This window comes from Protopterus annectens, chromosome 10.part0 (assembly GCF_019279795.1).
Source record: "Protopterus annectens isolate FY-2018-M chromosome 10.part0, PAN1.0, whole genome shotgun sequence".
Lineage (NCBI taxonomy): Eukaryota > Metazoa > Chordata > Ceratodontiformes > Protopteridae > Protopterus > Protopterus annectens.
The window spans coordinates 1,813,256,690-1,813,276,756 of NC_056744.1; the positions used below are offsets into that span (position 1 = coordinate 1,813,256,690).

The window sequence follows — 20,067 nt, forward strand, 5'->3', positions numbered from 1 at the left end:
ACACCTCGATAGCTGTAGCGGCAAACGAGATCTGAGGTAACTCTCGCCTAGCATTGTGGGATATAAGGGGAGCCTCGAGCCGGTGGAACCAACTCTCGAGCTTTTAGAGTGGCCGAGTCGGAGCCGAGGTCGGCTCCGAACCCATCCAGCAAGAATGAAGGCGAGATAGACAACTTAACATTCATCCAATTCTTTAGCATGATAGCTTTAATTAAATAAAAGTGTGTACTAAAGGTAGTTACAAATGCTACTGACCAGTCATGATCATTATTCATTGATCTAACCCTAGAATTGTTTGTCTGGTGACTGGGAATGGGAGGAAAATGCCCATTGCTCCTTTTAGTCCTAACCTCCTCATATACTTCTCAAATCATATGATCAGGATATTCTCTCTTGCTAAACATACTTCTCAATCCCTCACATTCGATTTCAAAATCAACATCCAGGGTTGCCATCCTTGCAGCGTGGACATATTGGCATTTAACTTCCGCCCTCTTATTTGTGATAGGATGTGAGTTGGAAAAATGTAAAAATGAATTAAAATATGTTGGTTTTATATGTATTTTAGCCCCTAAATCTTTTAGCTATCCTATCCTTGCTCAAATTCAGATCCAAATAATTAATTTCTTGATTATTAACCTCATGCATATCAGCAAATTAATGAGCAAGAATACAGTGGACCATGGATGCTTCAACTTGAAAAAAGCTGAATTGGTCTGGCAGCTCTCTTTGCACTCCTATGTATGGCCAGGTTTAAACGATTATTACACAATCAGCAGCATCCTTAGGTTAACAGCATTATCTAGATAAAAGAATACAGTGTCACTTTGGGTAGAACTTGTTGGAATTTAAATATTTTATAATATTATATTTTATTTCATTTTATTTCACATACTTTTCTGTAAAGAAAAGCCTTGATGGTGAATATTAATATATAATAATAGTTTCAGTTAATAATAGTCATTATTATTTTCCAGTGATATATGCCGGTATAAATGTATGGCATGATTGTGAAGTATTAATACGAATCTGAATGGGTCAATACATATAATAAAAGTTTGTTCCATGTAATTTAATTATATTTAAACATTTTAATAGTATTATATATGTGAATGCAACATAGATTTTGTGATTTAGAATGTTAAACCTTGTTTAAAGCACATTATGATGCCACTTCCAGTTTTAGAATGAAAGGGTGGGTTGTTTAAAGTATATAAGGAGGTTGTAAAAATCTTTTAATATAGGTCTGAAGAAGATTGTTATTTTAAACAAATGAAAAGCGCTTAACCTTAAATAAACAAAGGCTGTTCTCATCTGTTGTGACCACAGCATTTTTATGTTATTTTATAGTTTGTCATAGTTCGTATATTTTATATAGTATCAAAGATGCCAATGTCCTTAGTGTTACATTGCCACATGTAACAGGAGGTGCAGCCTTGACTGGTTTATGTACAAGTGCCCAGCTATGAAGGTTACAAAGTTACAACCGGTCATTCTCATTTGAAGGAGTTGTAACTCATTGGTTACTGTTTCTCTTCTGTCGAACTTTACTGCTGGAGCTGTTTCTGTTAACTGTGCTCGCAATGGTTCAGTGTTAACTTTTTCCTTTTCTCTGCAGTTCTGTGATTGAGGGGTTTGTATATGTATGTAAGGGAGATTGAAGATGTGGAATACCCCACATGGGGATGAGGTCCCTACAGAAAATGATCCCCCCCCCCTTGATACAACATTGAGTAATTGGGTTTGTCTACTTTTAGTTTCATATGGACATAATTCAACAATATCCTTTTCTTATGATTAGCAAATTGTGGCATCTATCCAGATATATTTTGCATTCAGATAACCTAGCTCCACAAAGTATAAATAATTTATAAATATTTTTTTCTCAGAAAAAGCAGCTGTTACATCCTGTTTAGAAACAATGGCACAGCCATGGCAAAAGTTTCAGCATTGAAAACTGAACATTAATGTCTGGCAAGCAGCATTGAAGGCAATCACAAAAAACGAATGATTTGACACGTGAGACAGTATATGTGACATTTGTAGTATTGATTAGCTATTTGTTTGAATGTTTTATTTCATGGCTTCTGTAAGGTTTAGATGTGCTGCTTGTGTTTACTGTACAATGGATGAGCTGTAGTGAATGCATTATATTTCATCTGTCAGATGAATCTTCCAACTGCAGTTTAAGGTACCATCTAGCTTGCAAATATTAGCTTCTTTTGTCCCATTATACTCAGTGCAGGTTTCTATGGGTGTTTCTACCTCAGTAACGTTTGGCTAACTCTGTTGTATTTTTGTTTTTCTAGAAATTTGCAGAAATAATGAAGACAACAGAGTATGGCTTCTCTTCACCCCTAGAGGTAAAACTTGTATGCATTTGTGAATTAGCAGTGTTATTTATGTAAGGTGAGCTTTAAGTTAGTCCAGTTAATCTAATTAAGTCAGTTTTCAATGATTGTTGTAAGTGTAGTCAAGCTTTGACACAATCTCAGAATTGTTGATATAAAAGAATTGATGGCTCAGGTGTGGTTGTGTTGTGGGATGGATAAAGTGAGATTTAAACACAGAATACAAGTTAGAGAATTGCCTCCTATGTTCTACAAGTTTTCTTAATATTGGACTTAGATTTAAGGAACTAACGTGCATCTTATGCAGTTGGTTTTTGTGTCCCGCACAGTCTTATTCAGCTAGCTGTGTATTTACTGTGCTGAAATCGCATTCACATGGATGTGCTACAAGGCTGAGTGTCTGTGCTCTTAAATGGCTGGTAAGAGAATGGCATGTCAGAGACGGATAAAAGCTTTGATGTAGCCCTTCTTGGCTATGCTTTTTAGTGCCAGCAGATGAACACTGTCCTTAAAGGTTAGGGATACCCAGACCAGTGACAGACAGGTGAATGTGTGGGAGTATTTAGAGATCTTCAACAAACACAGTGCCTTAATGGTATTCAGGTAGTAGTGCTGAGCTACCCTCTGTGGCAGACTATTAAAGCTCACAGTCCCTCCCACTGCCTGTCTGTAGGTGTGATGGACCAATCACCTGGCTGTACAGGGACAATCTTACAAACACACAGACAGGACCCATTCAGTTTTCTAGTGCCATAGTAGGAGGAAGGATCTCTTGGAAGACTGCTCCTTACTCTGGATCTCCTCAGCTACTGAGTTCAGATCGGAAACTTGTTTGGGTTTTATTACCTTCCTCTATTCTTCCCAGAACCCAAGAATAATGGGTAGAGGCTACTTCATGCCCTGGATGTGCACCAGCAGCTCAGGTACTGCCTTGACAGAACAAAACCCTTCAGGAAGGCTGAAAGGCTTTTTATGTCCTACACAGGGGCAAAGAAAGATTAGCCTGTCTCTAAACAAACCACTGATCATTGGTTGTCCTCTGGCATCCTTTTTTCTTACTCCTACCTTGGCAAGGCTAATTTAGGCAAGATAAAGGTGCATTCTACCAGGCCCTTTTCCTCTTCAGTGGCATGTTGCAAAGGAGTAGACTCTAGAAGTATTCAATAAGCAGAAACTTGGTCCTCTGGCCATACCTTTACAAAACACTACAGAATGGATGCTTTTTTAGATCCACAGCAGGCTTCACTAGGACCATTCTCCAGTGGCTCCTGGGCCCTTATCCTTCCTCCTTCCAAGTTGGGTAACTTTTGGGGATCTACCCAAATGCCAGTAAATCAGTGTTTTTGGATGTATATAATGTGGTCATTTGGGTTGCCATTGAGCATTGCTTCAGAGCCTTTAATGGTTTGTGTGTATGTTTTTTTGGTTTGGAACAATAGGTGCTCGCAAAGCTTCTGTTTCTGTTTTGTCTTCCTGTCGAACCCTAGGAAATGGAATAGGTCCTGTCTGCGTATTTGTAAGGTAGTGCCTATACTGCCAGGTGATTGGTCCACCATACCCACAGATAGGCAGTGGGAGGGACTCTGAATTTTAGCAGTCTGCCAGAGGAGGGCAGCAGGGTAGCTCTAGCTGAATGCCAGTAAGGCAGTGTTTTCTAGGAATACATATACTGTTACAGGTAAGTAGGACTTATGCAACTGTTCTTTGCATTGGGTGCCCATATGAAGTCACAAATAAAGAAACTGTAAACAAACATGAGTCTGCCCCTCTGTCACAGCCCTGAGTGCAGCCTAGATGACCTGTGTTGGAATAGTAATACAGAAGCTGGAGGGAGCAGACTAGGAAGATGGGAGTGAGCAGTCACTGCCAGCTGCCTTGTCCTGGGAGGAAGGAGTTGGCTGTGGGTCATCATCTAGGTTAACACCTGGTGGGAGCACTGCATGTTACACCCAAAGCACATGAGTCTTGCAACCACATTTCATGCCATAAGCAGGTGTGTGTGTGTGTGTGTGTGTGTGTGTGTGTGTGTGTGTGTGTGTGTGTGTGTGTGTGTGTGTGTGTAAGCACACTCCCCACTGATGGGCAACAGTTGTAGAGCTTACGGGAGTGTGGAATCCAGGAGTCCATCAAGAAGCTTAGCTCAAATTCCCAGTTGTCCCAAAGCACAGTCTGGTTAAATTACCTGCTCAAGGTCACACAACAGGTAAATGAAGGTGGAGAGATTCGAACCATGTATCCTTAACACAGGAAACAGCTCATTAACAAGTCAGAGCTTTAGTCCTCTTCACATCTGCAAAACAAACAGCATCAGAACTGCATGATCCAAGGACCTAAATCTTGCTTGCAATGTAAACAGAACATGCTGGAGGGATGGTTGTATATCTCAGAGAATTCCCATTCCTGGAATAAGCTCCTCATCCATATAAAGCAATGGCTCACCCTTACCCTATTTAAGTGTAACTTGGGCCAGTGGATGGGAAACTGGAAATTCACCCCTGGTCTGGAACCTATGTCCCTGATGGACAGAGGCAGTCAGTAAAAATCACCCTTATATAAATGTCTAAAGCATATAACATGTTGGTCACATTTGTGTTGTACAGCTAGACTTGTAAAAGCTGTAGTGGTCATTAGCCTAGTACATACCTATGAACCTGAAGGAGTCTCTGAGGGAGAAGCAGCTCTTGGATTACACCCCTCCACAGGACCTGGTCTGTAACCTGAATCCTACCATCTGACTCTCACTGCTGGGAACAAATGGGCCAATGAGAATGATTAAACAGGAATGCATGGACATTAGTGTTTTGTATTGCCAGAGGATGCCCGGCCCTAGCCTTGCAGAATGAGTACGACAACTATGTACAGGTAGCGTAGCCATCAAACAGGAACCATGGAGGTGAGGGGAGATGGTCATCATAGGGACTGCGGCTGCAGTATGAGTCATTACAGATGAGAAATAAATGCAGGCAGCTGTCCAGTGTTTTAGACTTCCCTGGAGAGCACTGAAGCCTTCTTCACACAGTGGCTATCCATTAGAAGGGACAGCAGCTCATTCCATCTGTGACTCTTTTCTGCTGCATCACCGCAGTCTGTCATCAGTCTGACTGTGCCATCTGTCTGACTTGCAAAGTGATAATTACCAACGTGGAAACTCATTCTATTACTAATTGTTGTGAATTGTACTTTAACTTTTTTTCGACTGTGGTACATTCATAGCTTTTTCATGATGTCCCTGAAAAAGGTAAGCAAATGTGTTTGTGGTTATTAGATTTTACCAAATGATCTATCACCTGTATTGATGGCTTTGTCCAGGGTAAGATGACCCTTTTTCTTTTGTGAGCATTGGGTTGCTTTCAGCAGTAAAATTTTATTCCATAGAGCAGAAACCTCCAGGCACCTGTGAAGCTCCATAAGCTTTTGGTCTCGCGTCAAGCAATGCCCAGCCTCCTCCTAGCATCTTCACAGCAACCCCCAGAAAACAATTCAAAAGTAACTCATTGAAATAATACACTTCAGTATACCAGAAAACAATAAAAAAGTAACTCATTGAAATAATACACTGCAGTATACCGAAAACAATTCAAAAGTAACTCATTAAAATAATACACTGCAGTGTACCAGAAAATATTTCAAAACTAAATCATTGAAATAATACACTGCAGTATACCAGAAAACATTTAAAAAGTAACTCATTGAAATAATACACTGCAGTATACCAGAAAACAATTCAAAAGTAACTCATTGAAATAATACACTGCAATACACCGAAAACAATTCAAAAGTAACTCATTGAAATAATACACTGCAGTATACTAGAAAACAATTCAAAAGTAACTCATTGAAATAATACACTGCACTATACCGAAAACAATTTAAAAGTAAATCACTGAAATAATACACTGCAGTATACCAGAAAACAATTAAAAAGTAACTCATTGAAATAATACACTGCAGTATACCAGAAAACATTTCAAAAGTAACTAATTGAAATAGTACACTGCAGTATACCAGAAAACATTTCAAAAGTAACTAATTGAAATAATACACTGCAGTATACCAGAAAACAATTCAAAAGTAACTCTTTGAAATAATACACTACAGTATAGCAGAAAACAATTCAAAAGTAACTCATTGAAATAATGCAATGCAGTATACCGAAAACAATTCAAAAGTAACTTGTTTAAATAATACACTGCAGTATAGCAGAAAACAATTCAAAAGTAACTCATTGGAATAATGCACTGCAGTATACCGAAAACAATTCAAAAGTAACTCATTGAAATAATACACTGCAGTATACTGAAAACAATTCAAAAGTAACTCATTCAAATAATACACTGCAGTATACCGAAAACAATTCAAAAGTAACTCATTGCAATAATACACTGCAGTATACCAGAAAACAATTCAAAAGTAAGTCACTGAAATAATACACTGCAGTATACAGAAAACAATTCAAAAGTAACTCATTGAAATAATACACTGCAGTATACCAGAAAACAATTCAAAAGTACCTTATTGAAATAATACACTGCAGTACACCGAAAACAATTCAAAAGTAACTCATTGAAATAATACACTGCAGTATACCAGAAAACAATTCAAAAGTAAATCACTGAAATAATATACTGCAGTATACCGAAAACAATTCAAAAGTAACTCATTGCAATAATACACTGCAGTATACCAGAAAACAGTTCAAAAGTAACTCACTGAAATAATACACTGCATATACCAGAAAACAATTCAAAAGTAACTCACTGAAATAACACACTGCAGTATACCAGAAAACAATTCAAAAGTAACTCATTGAAATAATACACTGCAGTATACCAGAAAAGAGTTCAAAAGTAACTCACTGAAATAATACACTGCATATACCAGAAAACAATTCAAAAGTAACTCACTGAAATAATACACTGCAGTATACCAGAAAACAATTCAAAAGTAAATCACTGAAATAATATACTGCAGTATACCGAAAACAATTCAAAAGTAACTCATTGCAATAATACACTGCAGTATACCGAAAACAATTCAAAAGTGACTCATTGAAATAATACACTGCAGTCCACCAGAAAACAGTCCAAAAGTAACTCACTGAAATAATACACTGCATATACCAGAAAACAATTCAAAAGTAACTTATTGAAATAATACACTGCAGTATACTACAAAACAAATCAAAAGTAACTCACTGAAATAATACACTGCGGTATACCAGAAAACAATTCAAAAATAACTCACTAAAATAATACACTGCAGTATACCAGAAAACAATTCAAAAGTAACTCATTGGAATAATGCACTGCAGTATACCAGAAAACAATTCAAAAGTAACTCATTGGAATAAAGTACTGCAGTATACAGAAAACAATTCAAAAGTAACTCATTGAAATAATACACTGCAGTATACCAGAAAACAATTCAAAAGTACCTTATTGAAATAATACACTGCAGTACACCGAAAACAATTCAAAAGTAACTCATTGAAATAATACACTGCAGTATACCAGAAAACAATTCAAAAGTAACTCATTGAAATAATACACTGCAGTATACCGAAAACAATTCAAAAGTAACTCATTGAAATAATACGCTGCAGTATACCAGAAAACAATTCAAAAATAACTCATTGAAATAATGCACTGCAGTATACCAGAAAACAATTCAAAAGTAACTCATTGGAATAATACACTGCAGTATACCGAAAACAATTAAAAAGTAACTCATTGGAATAATGCACTGCAGTATACCGAAAACAATTCAAAAGTAACTCATTGAAATAATACACTGCAGTATACCAGAAAACAATTCAAAAGTACCTTATTGACATAATACACTGCAGTATACCAAAAACAATTCAAAAGTAACTCATTGAAATAATACACTGCAGTATACTAGAAAACAATTCAAAAGTAACTCATTGAAATAATACACTGCAGTATACCGAAAACAATTCAAAAGTAACTCATTGAAATAATACACTGCAGTATACCAGAAAACAATTCAAAAGTAACTCATTGAAATAATACACTGCAGTGTACCAGAAAACAATTCAAAAGTAACTCACTGAAATAATACACTGCAGTATACCACAAAACAATTCAAAAATAACTCATTGAAATAATACACTGCAGTATACCAGAAAAGAGTTCAAAAGTAACTTATTGAAATAATACACTGCAGTATACCAGAAAACAATTCAAAAGTAACTCACTGAAATAATACACTGCAGTATACCAGAAAACAATTCAAAAGTAACTCACTGAAATAATAGACTGCATTATACTGAAAACAATTCAAAAGTAAATCACTGAAATAATACACTGCAGTATACCGAAAACAATTCAAAAGTAACTCATTGAAATAATACACTGCAGTATACCACAAAACAATTCAAAAGTAACTCATTGAAATAATACACTGCAGTATACCAGAAAACAGTTCAAAAGTAACTCACTGAAATAATACACTGCATATACCGGAAAACAATTCAAAAGTAACTCATTGCAATAATGCACTGCAGTATACCAGAAAACAATTCAAAAGTAACTCATTGGAATAAAGCACTGCAGTATACAGAAAACAATTCAAAAGTAACTCATTGAAATAATACACTGCAGTATACCAGAACACAATTCAAAAGTACCTTATTGAAATAATACACAGCAGTATACCGAAAACAATTCAAAAGTAACTCAATGAAACAATACACTCCAGTATATCAGAAAACAATTCAAAAGTAACTCATTGAAATAATACACTGCAGTATACCGTAAACAATTCAAAAGTAACTCATTGAAATAATACACTGCAGTATACCAGAAAACAATTCAAAAGTAACTAATTGAAATAATACACTGCAGTGTACCAGAAAACTATTCAAAAGTAACTCATTGAAATAATACACTGCAGTATACCGAAAACAATTCAAAAGTAACTCAATGAAATAATACACTGCAGTGTACCAGAAAACTATTCAAAAGTAACTCATTGAAATAATACACTGCAGTATACCGAAAACAATTCAAAAGTAACTCAATGAAATAATACACTGCAGTATACCGAAAACAATTGAAAAGTGACTCATTGAAATAATACACTGCACTATACCAGAAAACAGTTCAAAAGTAACTCACTGAAATAATACACTGCATATACCAGAAAACAATTCAAAATTAACTTATTGAAATAATCCACTGCAGTATACCAGAAAACAATTCAAAAGTAACTCACTGAAATAATACACTGCAGTATACCAGAAAACAATTCAAAAGTAACTCACTGAAATAATACACTGCAGTATACCGAAAACAATTCAAAAGTAACTCATTGAAATAATACACTGCAGTATACCGAAAACAATTCAAAAGTAACTCATTGAAATAATACACTGCAGTATACCAGAAAACAATTCAAAAGTAACTCATTGAAATAATACACTGCAGTGTACCAGAAAACAATTCAAAAGTAACTCACTGAAATAATACACTGCAGTATACCAGAAAACAATTCAAAAGTAACTCATTGAAATAATACACTGCAGTATACCGAAAACAATTCAAAAGTAACTCATTGGAATAATACACTGCAGTATACCGAAAACAATTCAAAAGTAACTCATTGAAGTAATGCACTGCAGTATACTGAAAACAATTCAAAAGTAAATCATTGAAATCATACACTGCAGTATACCAGAAAACAATTCAAAAGTAACTCATTGAAATAATACACTGCAGTATACCAGAAAAGAGTTCAAAAGTAACTCACTGAAGTAATACACTGCATATACCAGAAAACAATTCAAAAGTAACTTATTGAAATAATACACTGCAGTATACCAGAAAACAATTCAAAAGTAACTCACTGAAATACACTGTAGTATACCAGAAAACAATTCAAAAGTAACTCACTGAAATAATACACTGCAGTATACCGAAAACAATTCAAAAGTAACTCATTGAAATAATACACTGCAGTATACCGAAAACAATTGAAAAGTAACTCATTGCAATAATACACTGCAGTATACCAAAAACAATTCAAAAGTGACTCATTGAAATAATACAGTGCAGTATACCAGAAAACAGTCCAAAAGTAACTCACTGAAATAACACACTGCATATACCAGAAAACAATTCAAAAGTAACTTATTGAAATAATACACTGCAGTATACTAGAAAACAATTCAAAAGTAACTCACTGAAATAATACACTGCGGTATACCAGAAAACAATTCAAAAATAACTTACTGAAATAATACACTGCAGTATACCAGAAAACAATTCAAAAGTAACTCATTGGAATAATGCACTGCAGTATACCAGAAAACAATTCAAAAGTAACTCATTGAAATAATGCACTGCAGTATACCGAAAACAATTCAAAAGTAACTCATTGAAATAATACACTGCAGTATAGCAGAAAACAATTCAAAAGTAACTTATTGAAATAATACACTGCATATACCAGAAAACATTTCAAAAGTAACTCACTGAAATAATACACTGCATATACCAGAAAACAATTCAAACGTAATTCATTGAAATACACTGCAGTATACCAGAAAACAATTCAAAGGCAACATAGATGTTAGGCAGACCGGATACTAGCCAGCCCAGACCTTTGGCCCTCTACCCCAAATCCTGATAATAGGCATGTCATATTTTACCTGGGATGCCCATACAGTGTTTCTCAATGTCCAGTGTCCAGGGAGAATGGAACCATCAGATAGAAACAAACCAGCTACTATCAGTGAAATTCTAGTCAGATTCTCAGAATGTAGATGGTAGAACATCAGATTTTCTTTATTAGACAGATGGTTAACACAGCAGTTTTTGCAAGTGTTCAGTCCTGTGCATTTCTTTTTGTGTAGTAGTGTAAGGGCGTTTTTATTTTAGTTTCAATTATATGTATGTGGTTTTGAGTGTGTGAGTGAGTGTTTTGTATAAAAATGATTGCTTTGTGTTTTGTAGTGTAAGCGAATATTTAGATTCTCTTACACTGATTTGGGTTTCTGGTGCTGTTGGTGGTCTGTGCACAATCATATATAGTGGTTACAGAACTTTGCTTTTTTTACGCACTGTCATGTGATACTGGAGTTGGTGCATTAAAGTAGCAGAGGGAGGGGAGGGTGGGAGTGCAGGAGGTCGTGCCTCCTTACAGTGACCTTGTTTTATTGTGTTTTTTTTTTTTTTGTCAGCATACAAAGGGTTAAATGTATCCCTAGATATACTGTAAATTGAAATTTCATTATAGATCCTATATGTGTGTGTTTATGTTTACAAATATATATATATATATATATATAGATAGATATTATATATATATATATATGTACATATATATGTGTGTGTGTGTGTGTGTGCCTCTCTGTCTCACACACACACGGAAACAGTCACTTGGTTTGTCAATTGTGCTCTTGTCAGAGTATAATTCACTACAACCAAAATCCATTGATCTCTAGGTTCACTGAAGCTTCATCATTACCTGGTAGCTGCGAATGTAAGAAAGTTACCTTACTCCCATTGTTGTGCGATCATGAAATGTATCTATTTAATGATGGGGGTGGATTGCTGTGTTTTTAGGAATTTATTTAACAATGGGAGTTGCTGTGTTTTTAGTCTATTTAATGATGGGGGATTGTTGTTGTGATGCCCCACCATCTGATTAGTAATCAAAGAGCTTTAATCCTCACCACTGGCAACAGTGGGGGACATTCTCAATGTGAGGATGACAGGTACACACAGTATTTCCAGATGCAACTCTCTGCATTAAGTGCAATTTCCCTTAAGTGCACACAGAGATCACAGTCAGTCCGGGGCTGGTTTCTCCCTTTTTCTCCAGATCCCCAATAAGATTCCCCACTGGCACAGCTATAGAGTTGATTCCTTAGCCAAGACTGCAAGCCAAGTCCTCCTACACTCTTTCTGTCCAACCAGTGCTTCGTGTCCCTGCCCAGGTAGCTGACACACACACTTTTTGAGCTGTAATTTTTAGTAATTTATCTACTTAATAGTGGGGGGCAGGGTTGCTGGGTGTTTGTTGATGTACCTATTTAACAACTGGGCGTGGTTGCTGCAGTTTTCTCTAATGTATCTATTTATCTATTTAATGATGGGGTTGCTATGGTTTTTAGTAATTTATCTATTTAATGATGTGGGTTGCTGTGGTTTTTAGCAATTTATTTAATGATGGGGGTTGCTGTGGTTTTTAGTAATTTATTTAATTATGAGGTCATGGTTGCTGTGGTTTTAAGTAATTTATTTAATGATATAGGGGGGTTGCTGTGTTTTTTAGTAATTTAACTCTAATGATGGGCATGGTTGCTGTAGTTCTTAGTAATTTGTCTATATAATGATAGGGGGCTGTTGTGGTTTTTAGGAATTTATCTATTTAATGGTATGAGAATTGCTTTGATTTTTAGGAATTTATCTATTTAATGTTGGGTGGTTGCTGTGGTTTTTAGTAATTAACCTATTTAATGATGGGGCAGGGTTACTGTGGGTTTTAGTAATTTACCTATTTAATGATGGGGTTCTCTGTTTTTTAGTAATTTATCTATTTAAGGATGGGGAGTTTGTTGTGGTTTTTAGTAATTAGTCCTTTTAATGATGGGGCAGGGTTCCTGTGGTTTTTAGTAATTTATCTGTTTAATTATGGGGATTGCTGTGGTTTTTAGTAGTTTTGTAGTGTTTTGATGCTTTAGGACTTGATGAGTTGGTCTTGATGGACTGTGCTGCAATGAAAAATTGTGGTAATGAAATAGACAAGTATTGTTGTTTGCTTGTTACTTCCCTGAAACGCTAATTCCACCTAAAACGTGGCTTTTCAGCGCTTCTGTGGATCCCTAGTGATATCTGCATTGCTTACAGTACTTATTTCCTTGTTTCACTTGAAAGAAAGCTACTGTTTGTCGTTTTTGCATTTAAGTTACCTGTAACACATTGCATTTAAGATACCTGGCACTTGCTCACTAAAGCAATTATATAAGTCAGCACTAAAAAATTAAAAGCACTACACCCTCACAAACTCCCCTTGAGTACCTTGTTCCCCATTGGCCCTTTTTTCAATTATAAAGAAATTCCCAATACTATTCTAGCATGTCCAAAGGTCAGTTGTCAATCTCCTCTCCGGTCCAGCTGGTGAATCTGGGAATCTTGAGGGAATGTTACTACTGCCTCATGTACACAGACAACCCTCTCCTCCTCCCAACAAATTCCAACACATGTGAGAGATGCAACCATATAGCCATACTGGAGGCAAAGCTCTCTCAACTCAGTACTGGCGAAACCAGTCAGGAGGAGAAGGAAGCCACACTCACTACAATTTCAGTCTCACATAGACCTACCACGACAGCAAACCAAACACATAAACAAACAAAAACATACTTGGAGGCTCTAAATAAAAATCTGCCTAAGCAGCAGAGACCTCCAAAGCAGACACCCAAGCAACCGCTACCCCAAAACAAAACACGTGCAACACATAGCTCACAAAGCCAGTGTGCCAAACAGTCACAGCCCTTAAGGCTAAACAACACACCTGATACACTTGTAATAGGTGACTATCGTCAGGCACACTGACGTCCCGCTCACCAGGCTGAACAAGGAAAAGGTCACGGGGAGCTGCCTGTCGGGCGCTAGAATTCACCACATAACACAAGCACTCAGGTCACTCCAAGGCAAGTAAAAATATGACTCAGTCATTGTCCATGCTGGTGTGAATGACCTGAGACATACCTCCCTGGACAACATGCATGTAGCCCAGGCCGGTATGACCCTGATCTTGAGTAGCATCTTACCCTCACCAAGAATGATGCCACAATATGAAGACAAGATGATCAATTTCAACAATTGGCTTAAGTATTGGTGTCATTCAAAGGGGATCCAATGCCTGTTAGCCTGGGATGACATGCTCGACAAGCCACGATGCTTCGCTAGGGACGGCTTGCACCTGTCACCCCCTGGGCTTTCGGATATTGGCAAAGGCTCTTGCTACCCCCATAGTGCCTTTTTTAGGCAAGGCTCAAAAGACAAACCCACCTCCATAGGTATCACAAGGAATAAGAAACTAAGAGTAATGCTACTCAACGCCAGAAGTCTAAACATCAAGATGCACGCACTCGAAACTCTCCTTAGCATGGAGAACATCGATATCTGTGCAGTAACAGAAACCTGGTTCAAGGATCCCGAGAGCACCCCAGCACTACCAGGTTATACCTCATACCATGCTTTTCGGCTCCAAAACTTGGACCGAACCACAAAAGGAGGGGGAGTATCAATATTTGTCAAAGATACCCACACATCCAGGTTGGTGGCACAGCACGAAGCATCAGAGACTATCCATGTGCAACTAACAGTGGGTAAAACTGCCTTCCAGTTTATAGCCTGCTACAGACCACCCTCCCAAACCCAGGAACCCCACTCGGCCTTCCTGAGAACACTGAAAAATATGAAGGTCTCTCCAAACACCATTATATTGGGCGACTTCAACTACCCAAACATAGACTGGGAGCATTACTCTAGCTCCAACACCCTAGCCCAAAGGTTCCTAGAATTTATAAACTCAAATGCTATGGAACAAATTGTTACCACTCCCACAAGAGGGGAAAACATACTGGACCTGATCTGATCATCACCAACATGAGGACTCTATGCTCCAGACCAGAAGTGTATCCCTCACTGGTAAGATCAGACCATAAACTAATCTCACTGGATATTCATATCCCGACTCCACCCCCTGCCCAGAAAACCACAGTGAAAAACTTCTCTAAAGCAAATTTCACACTCCTCAAAACTGAGGTGGAATCCTTCAAAGCCCCCAGGCCTGTGGAAAATACGGCCCAGACTGCAGAATCCTTTATAAACGCATTCTATGAACACCTTCAGGAATGCATGGATCATGCAATCCCAAATAAAACCAAGACCCAATCCTCCAAAGGCAAACGTCCTGTCTGGTGGACCCCAGCCATAAACAAACTATACAATAGAAGGAAGAAGCTACTACATGATAGAGCAAAATCCCAAAAAGGGAAGACATCTCTGATCAGTATTAGCAAAAAACTACGGGCACTCATAAAATCGTCTAAGGCCAGCTTCGAGAGAAAAATTGCACAGGACACTAAGGATAATCACAAGACTTTCTTTAGTTATGTTAGGAACCTGGGTGGGAATTCCCAGATATGCTCAGAATTAGTCCAAAATGACAAAAAATACACTGATCTCACAGACATTGCCAACATCCTAGCTGACAGGTTCAGCGCAAACTCCCCTCCCCCCCCGCCCACCAAAACGGCAAATATCTATCCCAGCAGAGTGCTGCCCCCCCCCGACATCTCAGATGCTCAGGTAAGAACTGCCCTCTCCAAAGCAAAAAACAAAGCATCAATGGGACCAGATGGTGTCCCAGGCTGCGTCCTACATGAACTCCAAGAAGAGCTAAACCCAAACCTAAAACTACTGTTCAATCTCAGCCTTACTACAGGATATGTACCCAAAGAGTGGCATACAGCAACAGTGGTCCCTCTCCACAAAGGTGGTGCCTCAACGGATCCTGGAAACTATCACCCCATAAGCCTGACTAGCTTGGTCTGCAAAGCTATGGAAAGGATCATCATGGACCTCATAAATAAAGATATTTGGGACCTACAGACACTGGATCCTACCCAGTTCGGCTTTGTTAAGGGCAGATCCTGCCTCTTAAACCTGGTTGATTTCTTTGAAACAGTCACCAAGGCCATTGACGAGGAAAAGGTGGTCCACACAGCCTACCTGGACCTCACAAAAGCCTTCGATACAATACCCCACTCGGGCATTATAGATAAGCTCACCAGCTTAAATATAAACCCCTATGTCACTAGATGGGTTGCAAACTGGCTCAAGGACAGAACCCACATGGTTAGAATTGCTGGAGCCATGTCAGACTCCAAACCAGTTACAAGTGGTGTCCCACAAGGCTCAGTCCTGGGACCTCTCTTGTTCAGTATATATTTCTCGGAGGTACAGGCCAACACGGAAGGACTGTGGCTGACCAAGTTCACAGATGACTGCAAACTGGGTGCCATAATCGATTCTCCAGCCGACACAAGCATCCTCCAGAAGGGCCTCACAGAAACAGACAACTGGTGCCAGAGCCATGGCCTCAAGCTAAATGCCAAAAAGTGTATAGTCGTCCCCTTTGGCAAAAACAAAGTGCCCACAAATTACCACATAGGTGGTAATCCATTAAGTACAGAAGAAGTAATTAGGGACCTGGGGACCCAAGTTGATAGCAATCTCTCATTTGACAACCACGTGGCCAAAGTGGTTAGAAAAACATGTTATATAGCCCACCTAATCATGAAGGGATTCACATCTAGATCAGGGTAGGTCATCGTGCCTCTTTACTCATCCCTCATCAGGCCCATAATTGAGTACAATGCCACTTTTGGGATGTACCTTACCAGACACCTGCAGCAACTGGAAAGACCCCAAAAGTACCTCACCAACAGGATCAAAGGGCTCAAACAGATGCTATATGCTGCCCGGTTAAAGAAACTCCAGCTCTACTCAGTGGCATACCGCCTGCTCAGAGGCGATCTGTGCCTGATGTATAAAGCCATATCCAACCCGGAATTAATGGACATGCTGCACCTCAGAAAATCCAAATCCCATCGAGCTACGCGCTCGAGAGACTTGAACCTCAGCACTGAAATAAATAGGACATGCTGGAGGGACAGATTCATAACCTAGAGGCTCCCTTCACTCTGGAATAAAATCCCAGTCCAGGTTAGGCAGAGTCCCTCATGGACTCTCTTCAAGAGGAATCTTGATGAGTGGATGGGAGATCGTAGGTTTACCCTGGGTATCACTTCTGTGTCACTGTTAGACAGAGGCACAGTATACTAACCTCGAAAAAGGGCATAGCAAAATTAATTTAAAATGGGTGGCGAAAGCCAAACACACTCTGGCTAGGCTTATAAATGCCCTAGGGCAGATAGCCTAGTATGAACCTATGAACCTATATATTATATCCGTGCACATTAGTGCTAACATGTGCACACACACACAGCATACCTACCTTCTCATGAGGGGAGGGTAGGGTCATCAGGCATCTTTTCTTCAATTTCCTTTAATCGTGGTTTGTTGAAACATCATGCACTTATATATTGTGTATGACAGTGGCAGACTGCATCTGATTTTAAGTTTGGGGGTTGCAAAAGGCCAAACTCTCCCACCTGGAAGGAGTGAAGAAGATGTTGCCACTTTGAAGAAAAAAATATCTTGTGTTTTTATACATTTTCAAATTATGTTTCTGAATATAGGAATCCGTGAAACTTAAATGTTTTTTGAATAACTCCAATAAAAAGCCAAACACATGAACAAGTGTGTGAGTAGTGTGTACATAACTAGTAAGCAGTGATCTTTTTGAATCCTTAATAGATCATGCAGTGGTTTAATGTCGCAGGAAGAGCAGATGCTGCAGATAACTGTGGCATTTTTACAGACTGGCACACAGTGATGTCAGACTTAGTGCTGAAAGTACAGTTGTGTACCTACCATAAATGTAGATGTTCAAGTGTATTCACTGTTGCAGTCCAGGATAACCCAAGAGTAATGACTGCAACAGTGAAACACAATGAACATCATGTGATCCACAGTGCCCCTTACCAGTGAGACTCTGGAACCACTAATAACAGGGTAGCAATCACAGATCATGTATAAGAGGACATCATGCCTGTTATATTGGTTTAAGATTCCACACATATTGCAGCACACAGTATTTGTTTGATGCAATATGTTTTGAGAATTATGCTCCCATCTGCCTTTTTTTCTTGTTGTTTGATTGGGTGAGATATTAATGGAATGTTAATCCCTTTCAGAAAACTAGAATAGAAACTAACACCCACATTGCAGCTGCAGGTAAGCAACAAGCCTGGGACTTTAATACTTTTTAAATGTTCTTCCTTGACAGATGGCTATTACTCTGAACAACACAGTGGAGCTGGAGAACTTCAGAAAACAGTTTTGCGAGACTCTCCAGCAAAAGGTAAGGTGCTACTTGGGTACTTGCATGGAAACTGCATCACTGCAGTTTGTTGTTGTTCTTAAGACTGCTGTCAGTATTGTAAAAGTGAAATCACAAGTATTCCAAGGGTATGAGAACTGGCAGCCCCGGTCAGTCATTTCTGATTCTATGGACCGCCAGTGCTCACACAGCGCTACTGATGTCACAAAAACAATTTCAACTTTAAAATGTATTATTTGATACAAATCTGCCTGAAGTCTTAAAAAAATATGCTTCATGTTTCTTGGCTTGTATTACAAAAGAAATTTGCACAATACCTTGCATTCCTCAGAGTTACCAAGCAGTCATTTTATAGCTCGAGTCCCCTGGTCTGTGGAATGTAAATCTGTTTTATATTAATTATTTGACAGGAGAGTAGCTTGTGATCACAGAGGTGCTGTGTGGTGTGGTGTGGTGCCTGAAGACAACATCAAAAGCAGGCAAACTGTTCTGGTTTAAACAATCTGTTTTAATAAAACTGTCCTTCATAACAAATAAAACTAACTTGCAATGCAGTACTGATGGAAAACTAGGTTTCACTGTATGGTCGCATACATTAAACTCACGGCACAAACCACCAAAGCAGTGTGACCACACTGTCGAGAAGCTGCTACATCAGCAGATCATGTGCACTGTTCTTCCAAATGCCAAATAACACATGCCCACCCATTTTGCATAAAGTGATGCACAGCACTCTGAACTCCCAAGGATCAGACTGTAAGCAAATGAGTTCTGGGGATTAAAGTATAGGACTTGCATTAAAGCCCTTAGTACAAGAATCTCTATCTTAGGTGCACTAAATACTGATGGGTCTTATAATTCTGTAGAGCTGTACCTAACGATATTCAGAAGGTTACAGAGATGCTGCATCGCATACAAAGGGCATTACTTAGAGTGCTGTATCACCACAAATATCTGCTTTCTTTAGAACAGATGCGAATGTGTGCTTCTTGCTGCACATCAGGTACGTCCAAAAGCAGAGCCAATGATGTTACACGTGCAGTTGTCTGTCACAGAGTACAGGTCTATAGTATGTTGTCGAAAGGCTTGTTCATCGAACGCCTTTTCATTGACATGTAAACATCAAAGTACCAAAACTCCAAATGGCCACTTCAGAGAATTTTTTCCTAAGGGAAAACAAATCACTTGTTTGTCATTGGGAATTTGCCCTTTCCTCCACTGTGGTGCGATCTTGCAGTTGGCATATTTAGTTAGGGGTTGGGAGGACACATCCCCCCACACCGGGAGTGTAGGGGCAAAGTTCCCCACGTCACAGGGTCTTAGTTTGTTTTGTTTGTGGTTGGCAAAGCGATTCTTTTCCCCCCCTGCGAAAAAATGTGATGAAGTGGCCATTCAGAGTTTTGGTACTTCGATGTTTACATGTCAATGAAAAGGCGTTCGATGAACAAGCCTTTCAACAAGTAATATAGACCCCTATTAGCATCATCTTTCAGCAACTGGAAAACCCATACTTATGATCACATGGCACAGCGGTGTCTTGCTGATGCATGTGTTGTTTTGGTGTTTTTTGCCACTAGACATGTCTCTATGACCTTACAATTTATTTTATTTTTTTATTTACAAAGAAGTTATGTACCAACCATAACATTCCATGTTTATTGTCCTTCATCTCACCTTCCTTCTTGCTGATAGGATTCAGAGCCAATCCTCG

At 38.5% G+C, this 20,067-nt stretch overlaps 1 protein-coding gene across 1 annotated transcript in view; it reads left to right on the plus strand.

Annotated features, from left to right (window-relative positions):
* Positions 1 to 20,067, plus strand: part of LOC122814051 (RING finger protein 112-like) — a 1,095,042-nt gene that overhangs the window by 1,062,669 nt on the left and 12,306 nt on the right. The window contains exons 10-11 of the mRNA XM_044086654.1: positions 2,310 to 2,363; positions 18,303 to 18,377. Of these exons, the coding sequence (XP_043942589.1) occupies positions 2,310 to 2,363; positions 18,303 to 18,377 (129 nt within the window). The remainder of the gene's footprint in view (positions 1 to 2,309; positions 2,364 to 18,302; positions 18,378 to 20,067) is intronic.